The 23,040-nt window shown below is 46.7% G+C and overlaps 1 protein-coding gene across 1 annotated transcript in view; it reads left to right on the top strand.

Annotated features, from left to right (window-relative positions):
* The window catches only part of herc2 (HECT and RLD domain containing E3 ubiquitin protein ligase 2), a 72,787-nt gene extending 49,908 nt beyond the window's left edge, over positions 1 to 22,879 (top strand). Inside the window, 26 exon segments of the mRNA XM_042057155.1 lie at positions 190 to 381; positions 659 to 812; positions 1,421 to 1,528; positions 1,752 to 1,883; positions 2,133 to 2,291; positions 3,101 to 3,219; positions 3,469 to 3,594; positions 3,701 to 3,856; positions 4,171 to 4,286; positions 6,021 to 6,219; positions 9,195 to 9,409; positions 10,271 to 10,448; positions 11,180 to 11,308; positions 11,310 to 11,342; positions 11,836 to 11,927; positions 12,093 to 12,232; positions 12,388 to 12,575; positions 12,948 to 13,145; positions 14,768 to 14,851; positions 16,226 to 16,367; positions 16,736 to 16,930; positions 17,290 to 17,402; positions 19,451 to 19,641; positions 20,590 to 20,695; positions 21,086 to 21,298; positions 21,757 to 22,879. Coding sequence (XP_041913089.1) covers positions 190 to 381; positions 659 to 812; positions 1,421 to 1,528; positions 1,752 to 1,883; positions 2,133 to 2,291; positions 3,101 to 3,219; positions 3,469 to 3,594; positions 3,701 to 3,856; positions 4,171 to 4,286; positions 6,021 to 6,219; positions 9,195 to 9,409; positions 10,271 to 10,448; positions 11,180 to 11,308; positions 11,310 to 11,342; positions 11,836 to 11,927; positions 12,093 to 12,232; positions 12,388 to 12,575; positions 12,948 to 13,145; positions 14,768 to 14,851; positions 16,226 to 16,367; positions 16,736 to 16,930; positions 17,290 to 17,402; positions 19,451 to 19,641; positions 20,590 to 20,695; positions 21,086 to 21,298; positions 21,757 to 22,029 — 3,951 coding nt within the window. The 3' untranslated portion in view covers positions 22,030 to 22,879.
* Positions 22,880 to 23,040: the final 161 nt, after the last annotated feature.

Below are 23,040 nucleotides of genomic sequence, written 5' to 3' on the forward strand. Positions count from 1 at the left end.
TTATATATTTATTATGTCTTGAAGGTTAGATCAGCTGCATTATGTTTTGGGTTTAAAGCAAATATACACTTGCTTTGTCTATAAGTCTTTGTTATTCTAATGTGTATTTATTGCTTATGTTTTTTTGTGTGTGTGTGTGTGTCCTGTGTGTGTCCTGTGTGTGTGTGTGTGTGCCCTGTGTGTGTTCAGGACTCTGAAAGCCAAACTAAAGTGGTGGGCCCAGAACCCCAGTACCTGGACGAGTTCACCAGTCTGCTGGTGCCAGACGACACGCGGGTGCTGGTGGACCTGCTCAAGCTGGCCGTGTCGGTGCGTGCCGGAGACAAGGGCCGGGAGGTGCTCTCCGCCGTGCTGTCGGGCATGGGCACTGCATACCCACAGGTGCGTCGTACTACGCTTCAGGCCAGTGGCCATCATTCACTCGCTCGACTTTCTTTTCTCATTGATTCTCTGTTTTCTGCTTTCTGTTTTTCTATTGTTGCTTTTTTAAAAAAATCTGTTTTATGTCAGTATTTCAGTTTAATTTTTGTGTTTGTTTTGTCCTTCTATGCCTGACCCTCTCTCTCTGACACTCATTATAAATCAAATGCTCTTGCTTTGCTTAGCAGGTGTATTGAACCCATCCTCCGTGTGTGTGTGTGTGTGTGTATTGCTGCAGGTGGCAGATATGCTGCTGGAGCTGTGTGTGACGGAGCTAGAGGACGTGGCGACAGACTCACAGAGCGGCCGTCTCTCCTCCCAGCCCGTGGTGGTGGAGAGCAGCCACCCCTACACCGACGACACCTCCACCAGCGGCACGGTCAAGATCCCAGGTAACACACACACACACACGCTCAGGCATACATTTATCATTCAAACGCTTACACTTAGATTGCTTATACAAATATGACTATTTAGGCCACAATATATTATGATGCCATTTCTTGATATTTGACCATACCTGTAAAAATTACTTTCACTCAGCAAAACAATACTGAGCAAACACACTAAGCTAAATTTTCACCTTTACGAAGCCAATTTGATGGTAAACAAATTTGTAATAGGCGGATTGTTCACCTAGCATAGCTATACAGCATAGATGTAGCGAGTCCCTACCGAGAAAACCAGCCAAGAACGGCATGGCCAAGTCTCGTGAGAATCGTGAAACATTACTTTGTCAGTAGATATAGCTCTTTTGAGAAGTTTTTGCCTGTTTTTAATACTTCACCTCCACAACAAAAGCAGTTTCATCGTGTACAGGGGAGGATAAGTCACAAGAAATGTGCTATTTACAGTAGCAGAGTAAAATCTAAATATATCGCGACTCTAGAGGGAGCTCTACAGTCGCCAAAAATACCTAAACCTGCATAGTGTGCCTGTGTTTACGTTATCCTTAAAGGGTTATGAGGGTTTTTTAACACCATGTGGTCTGTATCCGTAGGTGCTGAAGGCTTGAGGGTGGAGTTTGACAGGCAGTGCTCAACAGAGAGACGACACGACCCTCTGACCATCATGGATGGAGCCAATAGGATCGTCTCGGTCCGATCAGGTGACCAGCCTCCACCATCTTACGTGTTGGTTTGTCTGTTTTTGACAAGGGGTTGAGTGTTAGTGTGAGTGTGTGTGAGATCATGTCAGGCTGTCTTCCACCTGACTGTTCTCAAAGACTATTTTTACCCAAATGGTGCATCTTTACTCATTATGCACAAGCCCTCCTGGAGTATGTGTGTGTGTGAGGTTAACTCTTTGATGTCCTTGTGTGTGTGCATCAGGACGCGAGTGGTCTGACTGGTCCAGTGAGCTGCGTATCCCTGGAGACGAGCTCAAGTGGAAGTTCACCAGCGATGGATCGGTTAATGGCTGGGGCTGGCGCTTCACCGTGTACCCCATCATGCCTGCTGCTGGTAGGACACACAGACAGACACAGACCTCATGTCATTTGGCATTTCAAACAGGCACACAAGGACACACTCTGATACACGACAACTTTCAGTTCAACCACACGTCTAAACATCCTTTGAAACACATACTCAAATGTAGATGCACACACACACAGATTCCCTACACATTCACCATTTTGATGTTCACAAATGAGAAACTCTTCAGAGCACAGAACCGTAACTCCTTGTCCCCCTTCCTCCTGTGTCCCCCAGGCCCCAAAGACCTGTTGTCTGACCGCTGCATCCTATCCTGTCCCTCCATGGACCTGGTCACCTGCCTGCTGGACTTCCGCCTCAACTTCACCTCCAACCGGAGCATCGTGCCGCGTCTGGCCGCCTCGCTGGCTGCCTGTGCCCAGCTCAGTGCTCTTGGTAAGAGTGTGTGAGCGTGCGCGCACATTTTGTGTGTGTGTGTGTGGGGAGTTGGGGTGCTGAGGGTCACTGAAGTGGTTCCATCCCCTTCTACCCAGCCTAGTGCCCTTTGCTTTTGTGATTTGAACATTCTCATTTCAATAAAACTATAATCCTAGCTTTCAGTTTATGTTTGATTCCTCTAAGAGTTCACCTAGACCATGTAGAATATGTAAAGACACAAATAAATCCAACATAACAAGCCTAAAGTAATCCACCAAAAAAGACTGTAACCATCTGCCAACACAGCCATGTTGCTCAATGGTGTTTTAAGCTCCCACCGTCGACTTCAAGGCAGCGCTGTGACCGTCGACTTCAAGGCACCTATCCTTAACCCTATGATCCCTTAACCCTATGACCCTTGCCTGGAAGACGACGTTGGGGTCTTAAAACTCTAAGTAACAGCCCTGTCACTCTTTGTAGTGGTCCACATTGACATGAGTATGTGTAGGATTGTCAGTGTAGGGTCTACAGCAGTGTTTCCCAAACTTTTTTTCTGGGGACCCACTTTTTAAAAACTATTTTACTTTTTAAAGACTATCGCGACCCAACTCGTGACTGGTAGTTAACAAACTAGATCCTAACGGAAAGCTGTTAGCTTTCCTAAGCTATATAAGGTATAAGATAGGGGTATTACACAACATAAATTGTCACTAAGCTATGCTGGCGACCCAAATAAAATCTCCTACGACCCACCAGTGGGTCGCGACCCAGTCTTTGAGAACCAATGGTCTACAGGACATCACCGTTAAATACCTCTGTTTCTCCAGCTGCTGGCCACCGGATGTGGGCGCTGCAGAGGCTGCGTAAGCTGTTGACCACCGAGTATGGCCAGTCCATCAACATCAACCGCCTGCTGGGGGACAGCGAGGGCGAGGCGCGTCCTATGGTGAGTGCCCACCCCCCTCTGACCCTCATTGTCCGCTCCTCACTGTGACTGGAACTTTATAGCTAGAATCAGGCCGCTTGTGAAGTTTGGAGTCCACAATTTAGCATTTTTATTATTTGGAATGATTTTGGGTTCGATGCATACAAATGGATTCATAATTCCAAGGTTTAAAAGTGTTATCTTGAAATTCTGCAGATATCCGCTGAAATGAGGAAAGGCTAATTTTTTCCCATGTTGTGTCTATGGCAGAGTTTTACGGGCAGTGCGCTGGCCGCCCTTGTGAAGGGCCTTCCTGAGGCTCTGCAGAGGCAGTATGAATATGAGGACCCTGTTGTCAGAGGAGGCAAACAGCTGCTCCACAGTCCCTTCTTCAAGGTGCAGACACGTGTGTGTGTGTGTGTGTGTGTGTGTGCGCGCTCAGTATTTCCTTTCTTGACGATAGTAGTAGTGACCATGGTTTATGTTGGTCTACACTTTGAAGGTGCTGGTGGCCCTGGCCTGTGACCTGGAGCTGGACACTTTGCCCTGCTGTGCAGAGACACACAAGTGGGCGTGGTTCCGTCGCTACTGCACGGCATCCAGAGTGGCCGTAGCCCTGGACAAGAGGACCCCTCTGCCTCGGCCCTTCCTGGACGAGGTAAATGAGGCCTAACAAAAAAAAATGGTAAAATATGTCAATAGCAATAATCTCTCCGCCATGGGAGAATGGCAGTTCTATAACATTCCTTCAGTCTAGAAAGAACTCGCACACCAATGTTGCCAATGCAATTTTTAATCCCTTTTAAAAATTGCATCGACTGAAGGACTGATGCACTATTGCAACTAACGCACCCACCAGGCCTGGAGTCGTTGGCGCGATACCCTGTTTGCCCCATACCAGTTTTATAACATTATCATTATCATATTTTGAGTATCTGATTTGGTATTTGTCCTGCTCTGAATGACCACTAGGTGTCTAAGAAGATTCGTGAGCTGATGGCGGACCACGAGAGCATGAACAATCTCCATGAGAACCACGACATGTTCAAGAGAGAGCAGGACGAACAGCTGGTACAGTGGATGAACAGGTATGATGACATTTAGTGACCTACTCACAGTAAACCCCCACCAGTCTTGAGAATAGTCAAAGTGACCGCAGTACAGCGTTTCTCAAACTGTGGGTCGCGGAGACATGTCAGGTGTTTTTTTTTTACTTATTTTTTTATTTGTAGCCTAGGCCCAGGTAGCACCCGATGCGCAATGGACGCACTGTGTTATTCATAGGGAAGCTCTCGTGTCAAGGCAGCTTAGTTAGTCCCGACCTACATGAGATTTTGAACGTTGTTGTGAGAGTGATGAATTTCATCAAAACCCAGCCCTTAAAAGTGCGTCTATTCTCCGCACTTTGCGAAGAGATGGTAGCTGACCAAAAGGCTGTACTGTTTTACAGCGAGGCAAGGTGGCTTTCCCGAGGTAAAGTGCTGTCGCGCGTGTTTGAGCTCCGAGTCGCCTCTTCTTGGAGGAAGAGCGCATGTTTGAATCTGCAAGCACGTTCACTAATGAACATTTCTTGACGAAGCTGGCCTATCTTAGCGATATATTTGATATATCTTAGCGATACATTTGAGTTAAATGTCCAGTTACAAGGCAAAGACAAGCACCTACCTCACCTAGCAAATAAGATTACTGCATTCACCAAAAAAAACTTGAGGTATGGGACAGGCGCCTCGATCGCGACAGTATTATGCCTTTGAGATTTCTGAGCGAAATCGCTGAAATGTCTGATTCGGGAGCCACTCAATGGATTATGGATCCATTTAATGCAGCATGTTGGTATTTCATTGAATATATTGTACAATGCTGTAAAATGGCCTATGCTTCCTAATATGTTGCTGGAAAACAGAAATATGTGTGTTATTATTTATTTATTTATTTATTTATTTATTTATTTATTTATTTATTATTATATCTGCAGCACCAGCTGATTTTAACTCTGTTGAAGAGGATATATTTAGAACTTGTCATTATTTCAATAAATTTGACAATTTTAAGCTTGACCTACCACTTTCTTAGAGCGATGAGGGACAGGTGGGGCTTGAGAATGCCCCCTTGATCAAAGTGGGGAATGAAAGAAAACGTTTGAGAACCACTGCTCTAAGGAGTGACTCAGAAAGTCACGCAGACAACTGTCTCACTCTCAAGACACTAACTTATAGCTGTCTCACTCCCAGGGTACTAAGCTACACAATAACATAATGGGAATTTGTTGTCTAGCTCATTGGTTCCTTATACCTTATATAGCTTAGGAAAGAGTTGGGTCGCGATAGTCTGTCATTTTTAAAAAGTGGGTCCCCAGAAAAAAAGTTTGAGAAACACCGCTGCAGTAGATCTTTAACAGTAAACACTCAAGTCAGCATGGGACATAGAGATCTATTACTGAAGACTAAGTACAGTGTATATATAAATGTCTTACAGTTTTACTTTATTCACTCTGGTGTAGCAGATAGCTAGGTATGAATGTCAGTAAAAGTTTAATAACTCTGACTAAAATACTCATGACAACAACAACAATTTGAACAACATGAACAATTTGAAGATTGTATGAAGAAATGCCTCACTGAAGACTGCCGTGTACTCAAATAGGCTACAGTTCTGCTCTGGTGCTGTGAAACTGCCAAAGTCTAACGGAGAGTCCTGCTACTTTTGACTAGTTGAGGGTAGCTGTGGCTGAATCCAGGCTAGAGAGTGTATGTCATATCCTCCAGTTCCCCTCGACATCCCGTGTTTGCTATATCACGACCACGTGCTGTCCTTCACCACAGGCGCCCGGACGACTGGACACTGTCAGCAGGCGGCAGTGGCACCATCTATGGCTGGGGTCACAACCACCGGGGGCAGCTGGGGGGCATCGAGGGGGCCAAGGTGAAGGTGCCCACGCCCACCGAGGCGCTGGCCACCCTGCGGCCCGTGCAGCTCATCGGGGGCGAGCAGACCCTGTTCGCCGTCACCGCCGACGGCAAGGTGGGCAGAGAGATAACATTGGCACAATGTACAGAGATACAGAGAGAGGGAACCTACACAATGCACAGAGATACAGAGAGAGGGAACCTACACAATGCACAGAGATACAGAGAGAGGGAACCTACACAATGCACAGAGATACAGAGAGAGGGAACCTACACAATGTACAGAGATACAGAGAGAGGGAACCTACACAATGCACAGAGATACAGAGAGAGGGAATGTACACAATGCACAGAGATACAGAGAGAGGGAATGTACACAATGCACAGAGATACAGAGAGAGGGAACCTACACAATGCACAGAGATACAGAGAGAGGGAACCTACACAATGCACAGAGATACAGAGAGAGGGAACCTACACAATGCACAGAGATACAGAGAGAGGGAACCTACACAATGCACAGAGATACAGAGAGAGGGAATGTACACAATGCACAGAGATACAGAGAGAGGGAACCTACACAATGCACAGAGATACAGAGAGAGGGAACCTACACAATGCACAGAGATACAGAGAGAGGGAACCTACACAATGCACAGAGATACAGAGAGAGGGAATGTACACAATGCACAGAGATACAGAGAGAGGGAACCTACACAATGCACAGAGATACAGAGAGAGGGAACCTACACAATGCACAGAGATACAGAGAGAGGGAACCTACACAATGCACAGAGATACAGAGAGAGGGAACCTACACAATGCACAGAGATACAGAGAGAGGGAATGTACACAATGCACAGAGATACAAAGAGAGGGAACGCGCACAATGTACAGAGATACAGAGAGAGGGAACGTACACAATGCACAAAGATACAGAGAGAGGAAACGTACACAATGCACAGAGATACAGAGAGAGGGAACCTACACAATGCACAGAGATACAGAGAGAGGGAATGTACACAATGCACAGAGATACAGAGAGAGGGAACCTACACAATGCACAGAGATACAGAGAGAGGGAACCTACACAATGCACAGAGATACAGAGAGAGGGAACCTACACAATGCACAGAGATACAGAGAGAGGGAATGTACACAATGCACAGAGATACAGAGAGAGGGAACCTACACAATGCACAGAGATACAGAGAGAGGGAACCTACACAATGCACAGAGATACAGAGAGAGGGAACCTACACAATGCACAGAGATACAGAGAGAGGGAACCTACACAATGCACAGAGATACAGAGAGAGGGAATGTACACAATGCACAGAGATACAAAGAGAGGGAACGCGCACAATGTACAGAGATACAGAGAGAGGGAACGTACACAATGCACAAAGATACAGAGAGAGGAAACGTACACAATGCACAGAGATACAGAGAGAGGGAACCTACACAATGCACAGAGATACAGAGAGAGGGAATGTACACAATGCACAGAGATACAGAGAGAGGGAACCTACACAATGCACAGAGATACAGAGAGAGGGAACCTACACAATGCACAGAGATACAGAGAGAGGGAACCTACACAATGCACAGAGATACAGAGAGAGGGAACCTACACAATGCACAGAGATACAGAGAGAGGGAACCTACACAATGCACAGAGAGAGGGAACCTACACAATGCACAGAGATACAGAGAGAGGGAACCTACACAATGCACAGAGATACAGAGAGAGGGAACCTACACAATGCACAGAGATACAGAGAGAGGGAATGTACACAATGCACAGAGATACAGAGAGAGGGAACCTACACAATGCACAGAGATACAGAGAGAGGGAACCTACACAATGCACAGAGATACAGAGAGAGGGAACCTACACAATGCACAGAGATACAGAGAGAGGGAACCTACACAATGTACAGAGATACAGAGAGAGGGAACCTACACAATGTACAGAGATACAGAGAGAGGGAACCTACACAATGTACAGAGATACAGAGAGAGGGAATGTACACAATGCACAGAGATACAGAGAGAGGGAATGTACACAATGCACAGAGATACAGAGAGAGGGAACCTACACAATGCACAGAGATACAGAGAGAGGGAATGTACACAATGCACAGAGATACAGAGAGAGGGAACCTACACAATGCACAGAGATACAGAGAGAGGGAATGTACACAATGCACAGAGATACAGAGAGAGGGAACCTACACAATGCACAGAGATACAGAGAGAGGGAATGTACACAATGCACAGAGATACAGAGAGAGGGAATGTACACAATGCACAGAGATACAAAGAGAGGGAACGCGCACAATGTACAGAGATACAGAGAGAGGGAATGTACACAATGCACAGAGATGCAAAGAGAGGGAACGCGCACAATGTACAGAGAGAGGGAATGTACACAATGCACAGAGATACAAAGAGAGGGAACGCGCACAATGTACAGAGATACAGAGAGAGGGAACGTACACAATGCACAAAGATACAGAGAGAGGAAACGTACACAATGCACAGAGATACACTGTTATGGCAAGATGAGGGAGGTATAAAGTCTATGTGTGTATGAATATGAATATATGTGCGCATGGCACGTCCTTTATCATTGAAGAGGAAACTTTTGATGTGCTTGTGCATATTTTGCATGAGGACACACTACTGACTTTAGATACCTGTAGGAAGGTGACATTGTTTCTGCCTGTCAGCACACTGTGAGGAAGTGTGTGTGTGTGTGTGTGTGTGTGTGTTTGTGGGTTAATATTTGTGACAATGTCAAGTCTTTTTCATAACTCGTGTCCCCTTATGCAACAGGTTACTCTGCAGACTGATAGTTTTACAATTATAATGAAGATGTTTCTAATCTGATAGACTGTAAAGGCTGACATTCTGACTTCATGACTAGGAGTATATAGTATTTGTGCATATGTAAAAGTGTGTGTATGTCTGTGCACTTGTGTGTGTGTGTGTGTGTGTGTGTGTGTGTGCGCGTGTGTGTGCTGCATGTGAGTTGTTTGTTAAGTCTCCCCCCATCCTGATGAACCCCTCCACGTTCCCCCTCAGCTCTACGCCACGGGCTACGGTGCGGGCGGCCGCCTGGGCATCGGGGGCACCGAGTCGGTCTCCACGCCCACCCTGCTGGAGTCCATCCAGCACGTCTTCATCCGCAAGGTGGCCGTCAACTCCGGCGGCAAGCACTGCCTGGCGCTCTCCTCTGAGGGAGAGGTGTACTCCTGGGGCGAGGCCGAGGACGGCAAGCTGGGCCACGGCAACAGGAGGTGGGCAAACAACCAATTAATTACTCTGGGATGGACAGAGGGGGCAGTTCTTGCCTAAGAGCAGGACGCTTACATGGTCATCTGGGTGGTAGTGCCAAGGATCTGACAAGGAAACGGAACAAGATAAATTAGGCCAGAGGTTCTCAACCTTTCTGGAGCTAAGGCACACCAAAGGTCACCAAAATGCCAAGGCACACCAACTTGTGGTTACTGACGATGGTGAATGTTACACACATTATTATAGGCTATAACAGCCGGGTGTTCATTGTCATATGGTGTTCCTGAGATGAGCACAAAAGGCAAGTTAATGCCTGACAATGTAAGACTCACATGTTTAGAAGTGCCTTCTCCTAGTCAATGCTAGCTATGCAGATGATCCGCCTCCAATGGAAACACATGGAGCTTGCGGCAAACCCTCCTTGCGTGGCTAAATGCATTGGCATTTGCGTGGGTGTCATAGACTGAATAAGCCCACTGGGATATTCTTATCGGGTTTGCGAGTACTGTATACGTTGAATGGATGTTGCAATACCTCTGGTAGCCTGCAGGTGGCACCCTTGCCTCTACTGTTCAAGTGGATGTGATTTGCAAATTATTTTTTCTGGCCATGAAGAAAGGGTGTGATGAGAAAATTATTTCTCCGTCGCGTTCACCTTACATCTCCTTTGTTCCTTCTTTTCTCCTTTAACTCCCTTATACCCAATATACTCATCCCTTACATCTTTGTCTCTCTCTCTCTCTCTCTCTCTCTCTCTCTCTCTCTCTCTCTCTCCCTCCCATTTTCTTTCTCTCTCCCCCCTCCCATTCTCTCTCTCTCTCCCTCTTTGTCTCTCTCCTCCTCCCATTCTCTCTCTCTTGTAGTCCATGTGACCGTCCGCGTGTGATTGAGTCTCTGCGTGGGGTGGAGGTGGTGGACATTGCGGCTGGAGGGGCCCACAGCGCCTGCATCACGGCCAGCGGAGAGCTCTACACCTGGGGCAAGGGCCGCTATGGACGCCTGGGCCACGGAGACAGCGAGGACCAGCTCAAACCAAAACTGGTGTGTGTGGGTGTGGGTGTGGTGGGGGGGAGGCGGGGGTGGAGTGGGTGTATGTGAGAAGGCATCGCATTTCTCCTTGCTTGTCCTTTTTGTCATTGTTGATCATGTATGTATGAGAAAGCACACTGATACACACACACACACACACACACACACACACTGAACTTATATGGGCAGGCTAGACTTATATGCACTTGTCTGTGTGTGTGAGAGAGCGCAGGTGTCTTCACTCAGTCCCTGTAGCCTTGTTAGCAGGGAGGAGGTTGTGGCATTTGCTGCCTGTGCCATGGCCTTTTCACTCCAGCTGCCTCTGGGAAGTGGAAGAACAGGGACCTTGACACACAGACACACACACACACACACACACACACACACACAGACTCCCACTCTCACATAGACACCGGCTCACACACACACACACACAGACTCACACTCTCACATAGACACAATGGCACATGCATAGACACACACTGCCACCTGCATACACACACACACACACACACACACACACACACACAAACAAAACTCCTTTGTAGATCAGTAGTCTCAGCAGAGAACTTAGGGAGATATGTAAGTCAGCTTTGACACCACAGCATTAGTATCAGTGTGTGTTTTTGTAGTCAGCTTGTTGGACTATTAAATATGCAAATATTTATCGCATGTGTTTTTTTTCGTATCTGTCTGCCTGTTTGTGTGTGTGTGTGTGTGTGTGTGTGTTTGTGTGTGTGTAGGTGGATGCGCTGCAGGGCCACCGGGTGATTGACGTGGCTTGTGGCAGTGGGGATGCCCAGACGCTGTGTCTGACCGACGATGACATGGTGTGGTCCTGGGGAGACGGGGACTACGGCAAACTGGGTCGGGGGGGGCAGCGACGGCTGCAAGGTGCCCATGAAGGTAAGGGAGTCTGTGTGTGTGTGTGTGTGTGTCTCTTCTCATCTGTGAGGATGGAAAGGGCAGTCTGTCTGTCAGGTCAGGGAAGATCAAGTGTCCTCTCCTCTCCTTTTCATCTTTTCTTCTTATTGCCTCATTATTGCTCTCCTGATCTTTCATCTTGCTGTTCTCTTTTTATTATGTGCAAAGGGCCTTATGTGCCCCTTCTCTTTTTTCTCTCTGTCATCCCTCTTTCATCACTACCATTCTCCCCTTGGCCATTTGTCATGTTCTCTCTCTCTCTCTCTCTCTCTCTCTCTCTCTCTCTCTCTCTCTCTCTCTCTCTCTCTCTCTCTCTCGCTCTCTCTGTTGTTCTCACTCTGTCTTTGTCTGTTTATATCTCCCTCTCTCTTGCGTTTATTCTATGTGTCAATCTCTCTCTCTCTCTCTCTCTCTCTCTCTCTCTCTCTCTCTCTCTCTCTCTCTCTCTCTCTCTCTCTCTCTCTCTCTCTCTCAGATTGACTCTCTGACAGGACTTGGAGTGACGAAGGTGGAATGTGGCTCTCAGTTCTCCGTGGCTCTGACCAAATCTGGAGCCGTCTACACCTGGTGAGTGCTCACCTCACCTCGACCCCCCCGACATGCCACCCCTCTGAGTTTTCCCTTTCTGCAGCGGCTAGATCTGTCTTTGGCAGCTCGCCCTGATCTCTTGCTGTGTGTGTGTGTCTGTCTTTGTGTGTTTGTCTGTCTGTCTGTGTGTGTTTGTGTCTACAGGGGAAAAGGCGACTACCACAGGCTGGGCCACGGCTCAGACGATCACGTCCGGCGACCGCGACAGGTCCAGGGCTTGCAGGGCAGAAAGGTCATCGCCATAGCAACCGGCTCCCTCCACTGCGTCTGTTGCACTGAGGACGGTAAGACCTTTCAGAGCTCCTCACCCAAAATGAAACCTCAACCGACTCAAGGCTCCTCTTGCCTTCTGCTGCATTTAAACACTCCATTGGCCAAGTTTATTTATATAGCAGAACTTGAGAGTGATGTGATGAGGTTGCGGTTTGTGTCTGTCCAGGAGAGGTGTACACATGGGGGGACAATGATGAGGGTCAGCTGGGTGACGGCACCACCAACGCCATCCAGAGGCCGCGGCTGGTCGCTGCGCTGCAGGGCAAGAAGATCAACAGGGTGGCCTGTGGCTCTGCCCACACTCTGGCCTGGTCCACCAGCAAACCCACCAACGCCGGCAAACTACCTGCACAGGTAAGGCCAGTCATTTAACGATGAGACTACCTGCACCGGTAAAGCCAGTCATTTAACGATGAGACTACCTGCACAGGTAAAAGCCAGTCATTTAACAATGAGACTACTGTACCTGCACCGGTAAAGCCAGTCATTTAACGATGAGACTACCTGCACAGGTAAAGCCAGTCGTTTACAGACAAAACTACCTGCAAAGTTAAGGCCCAGACTAGTGGTCAAGAAGAGAGCATTTCAGTGATGCATGGATAAATCCCTTTAGTCAAATTAATTTCATGTGTGTGTGTTTGTTTCTGTTTTCTTATGTTTTTATTTGTTTATTTGTTTGTTTGTTTGTTAATTTATTTCTGTTTCTGTGTGTGTGTGTGTGTACAGATCCCCATGGAGTACAACCACCTGCAGGAGATCCCCATCATGGCGCTGCGTAACCGCCTGCTACTGCTACACCACATCTCTGAGCTCTTCTGCCCCTGCATCCCCATGTTCGACCTGGAGGGACGGCTCGGACAGACCATACACGGGCCCTCAGTTGGCTTCGACACGCTCAGGGGTATCCTCATCTCACAGGGCAAGGTCAGGACTCTCTCTCTCACACACACACACACACACACACACACACACACCTACACATACCTCTTCAGAGAGACATGCACACTTTTCTCTCATAGACACGCATGCACACACACATGCAGACACACACTCATAGACCCTTCCTCAGACTCTCTCACACACACACACACACAGGCATTAGGGCTGCACGATATATCTAAAATCTATCGTTATCGTGATATCAACGCTTGCGATGGACATACCGCAAAGATTACTTCATTTTCGATAAATTTCGATACATTTTCTGTGCCGTGTGCATTCCATACAGTCTATGGTGTATTCACATTCTCAATGTCAACATATTTTACCAAACCGATGCCGTCATGCTGCCCTAGAAGCCCGTCCCTACCAGTTTAGGTGTGTGGTGTTTTAGGTGTTGAGGCGGGAGCTAAGTCGTGATAGCTGAAGATAGTGAGTCGAGAGAGGTAGGCTACTCTTGGGTGAAGAGGAATTGGTGACTAAAAGGAAAAGCATGTCTGTTATATGGGAATATTTTGGTTTTATGAAGGATGACGCGTTACAAACACAGCGTCAAATGCTTCCTTCTCCACCGTGTTAAAATAAACAATTTCTTTCATTATCATTATATCAGAAGATATCTGTCTTTCACTGTAAGGCTTGTATTTCATGATTTGCATTTAGCAAAAGCCCCAGACAGCAGCAGAGAGGTAATCAGGATTTGTTTGTAAAAGTTGTTTAGCCTACTTCTTAGCCTGGACTGTGCGATTGCAGCCCAATTACTTTCACTTTCTGCTGCCCTTGTAGTCGGCATGCCGGTAGCCTAATAACGTGGGATGCGCAGCGCATAAGGTTACAGACTGAGATGACCGCCGCTATGTAGCTTTTTTGCTAGGCCCATCGAAGGCTGGCAATGTGGAATATTCCGCTGGTTGGTGCACAAGTGTTCAGATTGGCTGTCTATCCGTCTTTTACGAGGATTTTCTTGGAGCAGATCTTCCACACAACTTCGATAGCCTAGTCAGTAGGTCTCTTAGCTGTCCACTTTCATCAGGCCATATAGCCTAGGCTACATAATAATTTAATAATTAATAGTTTATGTAGAAAATTATACATTTATTTCTGTAATTATACATTTATCCCCCCCCCCAACCCTACAGTCTATGCTAGCAGCAAGCAGAATGGAGAAAAACATTAAATATACTGCTCAAAAAAATTAAGGGAACACTTGAATCATATACTGGATCGGTACTCTGACACTGTTTGGTTCTGAGCATAAGTAAAACTTTTGAGGTGAGTGTTTTATTTTGCAAGAACTGTCAGACATTCTGTGAATGTAGTTTGAGAATGGAGAAAAGGGTGGAAGGTTTCAAAAAATGTGTTTTAAGAATTGTGGAGAACACAGCAGTATATTTAAATATCGCAAGTTATGTCGTTATCGCAGTACTCAATAATGTTATCGCATATAGCATGTTTTCTTAATATCGTGCAGCCCTAGCAGACATACTCTTACACCCTGAGCGAAACACACTAAACTACCTTGACCCCCCTGGTCTGGATAGGGTTCTCTGACCTCCCAGTCTGTTGTCCTCTGTTAACATCTCTCTGTCTGTGTCTCTGTGTTGTAGGAGGCCGCCTTCCGGAAGGTGGTGCAGGCAACCATGGTACGAGACCGACAACATGGGCCAGTGGTGGAGCTCAACAGGATACAGGTAGATATATACACACACACACACACACACACACACACACACACACACACACACACACACACACACACACACACACACACACACATTCACACACTCTCAACAAACACACTAGAACACAGTAGAAATAACAATAATGTGAAATAACATATTCAATATATGATTTACAGATATGTCTACTCGCATATGAAAATTCACTGACACACACAACTCTCACAAACAAATATGCTTGCTCACATCCTGCACACACATAAGCAAACATACACACACAAAAGCACACACAGACACAAATGGAGCGCTCTTGAAGACTGTAATAGTAGGCTGTGTGTGTGTGTGTGTGTGTTGAGCCTGAGGCTGAGGCTCCACTGCTCATTGTTATTTTGAGAGCACGTGGAAGCAGATGCCAGATTGCCTGTGTCTCATCTGATAGCCACAGCACTCATCCCCCAGACACACTCTCTCTCTCTCTCTCTCTCTCTCTCTCTCTGTCTGTCTTTCTTTCTCTCTCTTTTCTTTCTCTGTCTCTCCGCATCTGTGTGTCTGTATGTCTGTCTGCAGCGCGTCTGCTCTGCTCTGTGCTGCGAGTGCGTGTCTGCTTTCTTCCACGCCACGTCGGTGTGGATGAGTGTCTCGCTCCTCTGCTGCGCTGCAGCGGGCGGCTAGCAGGGGGTCCCGCTAATCCTCAGACCCCCCACCCCCCCAGAGACGCATCTGTTCTCAGGCCAGCTGTGGGGCCCTGGAGGAACGGAGCGGGGGAAGAGTGTGTGTGTGTGTGTGTGTGTGTGTGGATGGATGGATGGATGGATGTGTATCTGCTCTTTGTGAGTGTGCCATCATGGCTGAGTGCTCCCACTCATTGGCTCTCCATACACGCTGTACCCAGTGGCATATGATGGGGAATGTGAAACCAGAACCGTACACTCTTGTCTGTATTTGTTGTGTCTTTCTCAGTCTCATGTTCTCTCTCTCTCTCTCTCTCTCTCTCTCTCTCTCTCTCTCTCTCTCTCTCTCTCTCTGCCTCTCATTTTCACTTCCTCTTCCTCCCCCGTCTTTCTCGCTTTCTCTCTCTTTGATTTTTTTTCTGTCTCTCCTTTCAACACTCTCCCTTCTCTGCCTTTCACTCTCTCGCTTCACCCACCCACCTCCCTTTCTCCATTATTTCCTCCATCCTATCTGCAATTTCTTTCTCTTCCCTCGTACTCCCTCCCTCTTTTCCTCTCTCCCTCATTCTCTCCCTTCTCTCTCTCCTCTCTCTCTCTCTCTCTCTCTCTCTTTCATACTCCCTCCCACTCTTCCACTTTCTATCCCTCATTCTCTCTTTCCTCCTTCCCTCCCTCTCTCCCCCACACTCTCCCCCCCCCCCCCCCCCCCCCTCAGGTGAAGCGCTCTCGCAGTAAAGGCGGTCTGGCGGGTCCAGACGGCACCAAGTCCGTGTTTGGTCAGATGTGCGCTAAGATGAGCTCCTTCAGCCCCGACAGCCTGCTGCTGCCACATCGCGTCTGGAAGGTCAAGTTCGTAGGTGGGTCTCTCTCTCCACCCCCATCACTGGCACCATGGGTGCCACTCAAAGTGATTGGCATCATTACACGTAATGGCTACAATCAGTATGACCCTCCCTCTGTGCCAGATAAATGTCCCACCCTGTCCTTATGATCTTCCTATTACCCAAATTTAAGCTTTCCCCGCTCTCTTGCAATCAAAAACTGCTTGATTTGGCATCTAAGCTAAACAAACACTGCTTCTACATGCTTCACTGTTTTGATTGCATAGCTAATACAGACCACTGCCAAGCAACAGCCCTAGCGCTAGCGCTAGCTAGGCTAAATTGGCTGTAATGTTATCTACTATGCCTGTGATTGTAACCGTCGGCACTGTGTGTGTGTGTAGGTGAGTCTGTGGACGACTGCGGTGGCGGCTACAGTGAGTCCATCGCGGAGATGTGTGAGGAACTGCAGAACGGCCTGACGCCCCTGCTCATCGTCACTCCCAACGGTCGGGACGAGTCCGGCGCCAACCGCGACTGCTTCCTGCTCAACCCCGTTGCCAAGTCCCCCTTGCACATGAACATGTTCCGCTTCCTTGGTGAGCTGAGAGGCACACTCACACTCACACTCACACTCACACTCACACTCACACACACACACACACACACACACACACTGGAAGATGATGGACGCTACAAGGTTAACTGTTTTGTAGAGCACTTGAGCACTTTGTCTGCAGAGTTGTGCGCATTTACACACACATATACTTACCAAAATGCAAAGGGATTTACTCTACATGACATTTGTTTGATTTAGATATTTAAGATCTTCACTCCCAAGGAATCTCCAATACTTTCAGTTTGGGCTGGCACCTTGCTCTAGCAGGAACACCTGTTTTAAATTAAGTACCGTATATATTTGATTTACTATGTGTGTGTGTGTGTCTGTGTCTCGCAGGTGTGTTGCTTGGGATTGCCATCCGCACAGGCAGTCCTCTCAGTCTGTACCTGGCTGAGCCCGTCTGGAAGCAGCTGGCTGGGATGAACCTGACCATCGCTGACCTCAGTGAGGTAAGGACCTCTAAACACATATAAAACCAATCTGGATGGACCTCTAAACACATATAAAACCAGTCTGGATGGATTACGCCGGCTTTTTAAAAGGTGTAAGATTGTCATTGTCCCACTCTCCCTCGACCTGTCCATGAATGCATATATATATGTAGATTGAGAAGAGCACAACTTGCCATGCCGCACCCCTTCATTCACGTGCGGGGTCTGTTACATTCCAAGCCATGTTTTAAGAAGCTCTTAGTGAGGAATTAACATCTGAAACAGACGCTAATGTTTTCGTACATCTGGCTCTGGCCATCAGTCCCAGGAACAGGTTCCCTGTAGGGCTTGAAAAAATATGAACTCCAGGAAGTGTGTTAAAGTGCTGTACAACCAAGCACTGGTTGGTATCCCAAGCCATTCAAATGCCATTATACAATTTATTTTATATAAAGAGAAATTCCACACTCTTCCATTCCTGGATAAGGATTAGGGGCCAGGCTAAGATGTACTGTAGGTTTTTGCCTTCTCTCAGAAATACATTTCTTCTTCTTTCTGGAGAAAAGGGAATTAAGACTCTTTGTAGTTTATGATTATGTAACTATCCAAGTCGGGTGAACTCTTATATAAAAACCTATAGACATACTACACATAGCATACTTTGCATCATCCCGTGGCTGCACGCCCCTTTATAGGTCACGTCCAGTGACCTGACCTTTTCTTTGTAGTACTTTTTAAGTAGCTTTAAGGAGGAGACTGTAACATGAGGCAGTTATGTTTATAATCTCAGCCCAGTTCCCTCTGTAGATTGACTCTTAAATTCAGATATAAATTAGTTTCTGCTTCTGTGAGTGAATAGCGTCCATCACAGCTATCGCTCTAAATTCTTTATACAAAGAGATGACCGTATTATATCAGGGTAAATCTCCCATTTTGCTCCCTGATAAAGGCTTGATGCTAAAATACATTAGTAGTTTTAATGGTTTAAAATGTCTAAGCCATTACAATAAAGGCTTTTTCATTGTTTAAAAGTGAGTGGCTTGGAATTGGGTTTTTTAATGTCAAAACTGGTCCCATCCAAAGAATACCTCAAACAAACTCTTTTTCAACCCGGGAAGCGTTTTTGATTTGATCAGTTTTTGGTTTTCCCTGGAAAGATATACATATGATCCTGTTTTTTCCAAAAATATAGATTTGCTGTAAGGTGTGTGTGTGTGTGTGTGTGTGTGTGTGTGTGTGTTGCCTGTCTGAGCCTGGCTTAGCTACACTCCTGCATTCACGCTCCAATCATGAGTTGCTCAAACGTGTGCTGTGACGGAGGTTAACGGTGGAGGATGTCTGCTGCTTACAGAGTGCCTGTTGTTCTCCCGCTCTTGCCCAAAGTCATCAGAAAGGTTACTGAGGAAGTGGAGCGAGCACAAGACACTACCGAGGGAGAGCAGCAGGGCTTTCTTTCAGTCTCTCTCTCACACACACACACACACACACACACACACACACACACACACACACACACACACACACACACACACACACTCAAATGGGTTCTTTGATGATATGTGAGCGTCATACTGGGAAAACCAAATTTGACCAGAAACACTCACTGGTAACACTCCCCCCCTCTATTAATACAGTTGCGTTCTTGTAGAACCTCAAGGATACAACAATTAAAAAGCATGGGAATTTGGAAACTTGGGCCTAAAATAACTTCTACACACATGCGCGTGCGCACACACACACACACAAATTCAAATGGGTTCTTTGATGATATGTTACCGTCATAGTGGGCGAACCAAAACCAGAAACACTCACTGGCAAAGCACTCTCCCTCTCTAGTAAAAAAGTTGCTGTCTCGTAGAACCTTAAGGATACAAAGATTAAAAAGCATGGGAATTTGGAAACTAAAATTACTTCTAGCCTATATCTATGTACGCACGCGCACACACACACACCAACACAGAGCCCAGATTTGACATGGTCAAAGTGTGGGTTTCCAGCCATCCTACTGTATGTGTGCATATGTGTTCTCCTCACTCTCAAGTGGCTCCCTCTCTCCCGTCCCACAGGTGGATAAGGACTTCATCCCGGGACTGATGTACATCCGGGACAACGAGGCGTCGGCGGAGGAGTTTGAGGCCATGCCTCTGCCCTTCACTGTACCCAACGCCTGCGGTCAGGAGGTGCAGCTCAGCTCCAAGCACTCGCACATCAGCCTGGAGAACCGCGCTGAGTATGTGCGCCTCGCCATCAACTACAGGTGAGGCGCGCACACACACACACACACACACACACACACCCATCCCAAGCTACAATCAATAGTAGACTTTAGATTAGGTGCTCCTTTCCACACACACACACACACACACACACACAGCTTATGTTCTCCTTACCATAAACTACAGGTAAAGACATACATACATACAGTATGCACACACACACAAACACACACACACCCAACCAAGCAACCACACACATAACCACTGGCTAGTCCCGACTGTAAGACAGATGAGAGGACATTCATGAGCTCTGTGTGTGTGTGTGTGTGCGCACTGATGTTTGGTGCCTATTTGGGAGTGGAGTGGATGGGACTGGAGTAGTGTAGAGTGGCTGAAAGTGAGCTCCTGGGTTATTATTAGCCTCTGAGGGTCATTACGACTGCTGTTCACAACATGTTCAGGGCTGAGCATTGAGGGTCTGTGGAGATTGAGGGTTTGTTTTTTTTGGAGCGATCTATTCATTTCATTTCAGGAGCTGGATGTGGAAGAGAGGTTCTGTGACCGTGTCTGTCTTTATGTCTGTGTGTACTGTCAGTGATTGAGTGTGTGCGTATCTGTGTTGAAGGGTTCTGTGTTTTTACAAGAGTGAAAGTGTCAGTAAACAGAGCATGTCTGTGTTTTAGAGAGAGAGAGAGAGAGAGTGTGCAGATTGGGTTGAGGGATGACTGCTATTTTTGTTTAAAGAGGATGCATGGTTTTATGTCTGTCGTTAGAGACAGCTTCTGTGTGTGTGTGTGTGAATGTGATATTTGTGTGCCAACATCACTTTGGTTGTATGTGTGATTTATTTGTGCTGCCTAGACTGCTGCCTAGACTGTCACACCTTTTGAATGTGTATCTGTGTGTGTGTTTGTGTCTCTGATGGCCTTGTGTGTTTGTGTGTGTGTCTGTCTCTGACTGTCATGCCCCTGTGTGTGTTTCCCCTGCAGGCTCCATGAGTTTGATGAGCAGGTGGCAGCCGTGAGGGAGGGCATGGCCCGCGTGGTCCCTGTGCCCCTCCTCTCCCTCTTCACCGGCTACGAGCTCGAGACCATGGTGAGGACACACACATACACACTCCTCCACACACTCAGAAATAGGCACTTCAGAGCCCTCTGCTAGCCTTTTCAGAGCCCCCACGAGTGATGACCATCTGCGACTCTCGCTCAACATGTCCAGATTGTAATTTGGTGGATTCGCTGAACTTTTAAACTCCATGCCGTGCTGTCGAGCTGTCACCGTCAGACACTCTCTTTTATGGATCTCACGGAGAGTTTGAAGAGTTCAGATGCAGTTTACATCTACCTCTTGGCTATTAAATACGCTGAAGCAAATCACTGACCAAGCTTGTCTCTTGTTCTTTGATATTGTGTTTTTTGTCACTCTTTCACTACCTTTCTCTGACTCTTTGTTCTTTTTTCTCCCCCTCCATCCCTCTGTCCACAGGTGTGTGGTAGCCCAGATATTCCGCTGCACCTGCTCAAGTCGGTGGCCACCTACAAGGGCGTGGAGCCAACAGCGCCGCTCATCCAGTGGTTCTGGGAGGTGATGGAGTCCTTCTCCAACACGGAGCGCTCGCTCTTCCTGCGCTTTGTCTGGGGCCGAACGCGTCTCCCCAGGACCATCGCTGACTTCCGCGGACGAGACTTCGTTGTGCAGGTGTGTGGTCGGAAAAATAAACCTGTTATTTATGTCATGATTGATCAAGGTTTTTCATTTGTATTTGTTCTACCGTTTTTTTGTGAAACACAGCCCTGAATGGCTGATAACCTATGAGCACATACAATGTTGGGTAGCACTTTACTTGACGGTATCTACATAAGAGTGACATGACACTGTCATGACACATGAACCCTAACCCTAAACCTAACCCTAAGTTAGGGACTTGTCATGACGACAAAAACCGAATGACACTTAATAACAGAAGCCTTATGCCATAAACGTTTATGGTTTGTTTATAAAGTTTATGATACGTTCATGACCGTGTCATGTCACTCTTTGTGCCTTTGATCTGCTAGGCTTGGCCTGCTAACCTGTAGCCTCTCCAGACATGGCCACCATAAGGAGAGCAGTTTTGAATGTGTGGAAGTATGTATGACTTTGCTTTTTCTGTTCAGGTCCTGGACAAGTACAACCCTCCTGACCACTTCCTGCCGGAGTCGTACACCTGCTTCTTCTTGCTCAAGCTGCCGCGCTACTCCTGCAAGCAGGTGCTGGAGGAGAAGCTCAAATACGCCATTCACTTCTGCAAGTCCATCGACACGGACGACTACGCCCGCATCGCCCTGACCGGCGAGCCGGCGGCCGACGACAGCAGCGAGGACTCGGACAACGAGGACGCCGACTCCTTTGCCTCGGACTCCACCCAGGACTACCTGACTGGCCACTGAAATGTGACCGTCGACCCCAGGGTTTTGGTCATATCAAGAAGCTGCCATGCAAAAATAATAATAGTAATAAAAAAACACAAACGAATGAACAAACAGAAAAGGAAGTAAAAGAAACTCATGGACATTTTCTCTTCTTTCTTTTCCTCACATATTAATAATACATACACATTCGTACCGTACACACTACCACCACTCCTATGTGAAGAGAGATAAGACATGTATCATTTTAATGTGCAATTAGCTTTTAAAGCACCATAAGCTGGAGAGAGGAAGAGAAGGCAAATAAGAAACAAAAGAAAGGAAAAAAACACAAGCCTGTAGATCTTGTTCTTCATTTAGGGGTGTGAAAGACGAGAGAAGGGAGAGGACTGGGCAGTACATGTTTTTGGGTGTTTTTACGTTCATGACCGTGCTAAAGTCATTCAAACAACAGGCCGCGTCTCGTGGCCAAGCACTGTGTGTGTGTGTGTTCTATTGTATTTTGACCATAATGTGCAACAAAAGAAATAGTATTGTTACAATGTTTTTCTTTTGTTTACGATTATATTTTGTTTTGTTTTATTTTTTTGCAATAGCAGTGTTTCTTTGTAAGAACTTTTTTTAAGAAATATGGTGTCGATGTTTCTCAGTCGACTTAATCAGAGCCCATTGGCTACTCGGCCTCGGCTTGGTTTTTAGGTTGTCCATCACTGTCTCCTGTCTCTCCCTCTACGACAAGGGTGTATGCACTGTCATCCTTATGGAATGTATATAATATGATTGTGCCATGCGTTCATTAAGCGTCTAAATCACATGTAATAATAAATGTTAATAAATACATTTCTGTTAATAAATTTAAACCAAAAAATCATCTTTGTTCCCCCCCCTGAGCCTCATTTAAGAGCATTTCTTTTTCTTTTTGGCCTCGCAATTGCCGCTTTAATATAATCTGATTCACAAAGTGGACTTCTCTTGAAGTGGATTAAGAGTGACTGTTGATGTAGAGGAATTTGAGACATCAAAATCCTCATA

Source organism: Alosa sapidissima, chromosome 12 (genome assembly GCF_018492685.1).
Source record: "Alosa sapidissima isolate fAloSap1 chromosome 12, fAloSap1.pri, whole genome shotgun sequence".
Classification (NCBI taxonomy): Eukaryota; Metazoa; Chordata; class Actinopteri; order Clupeiformes; family Clupeidae; genus Alosa; species Alosa sapidissima.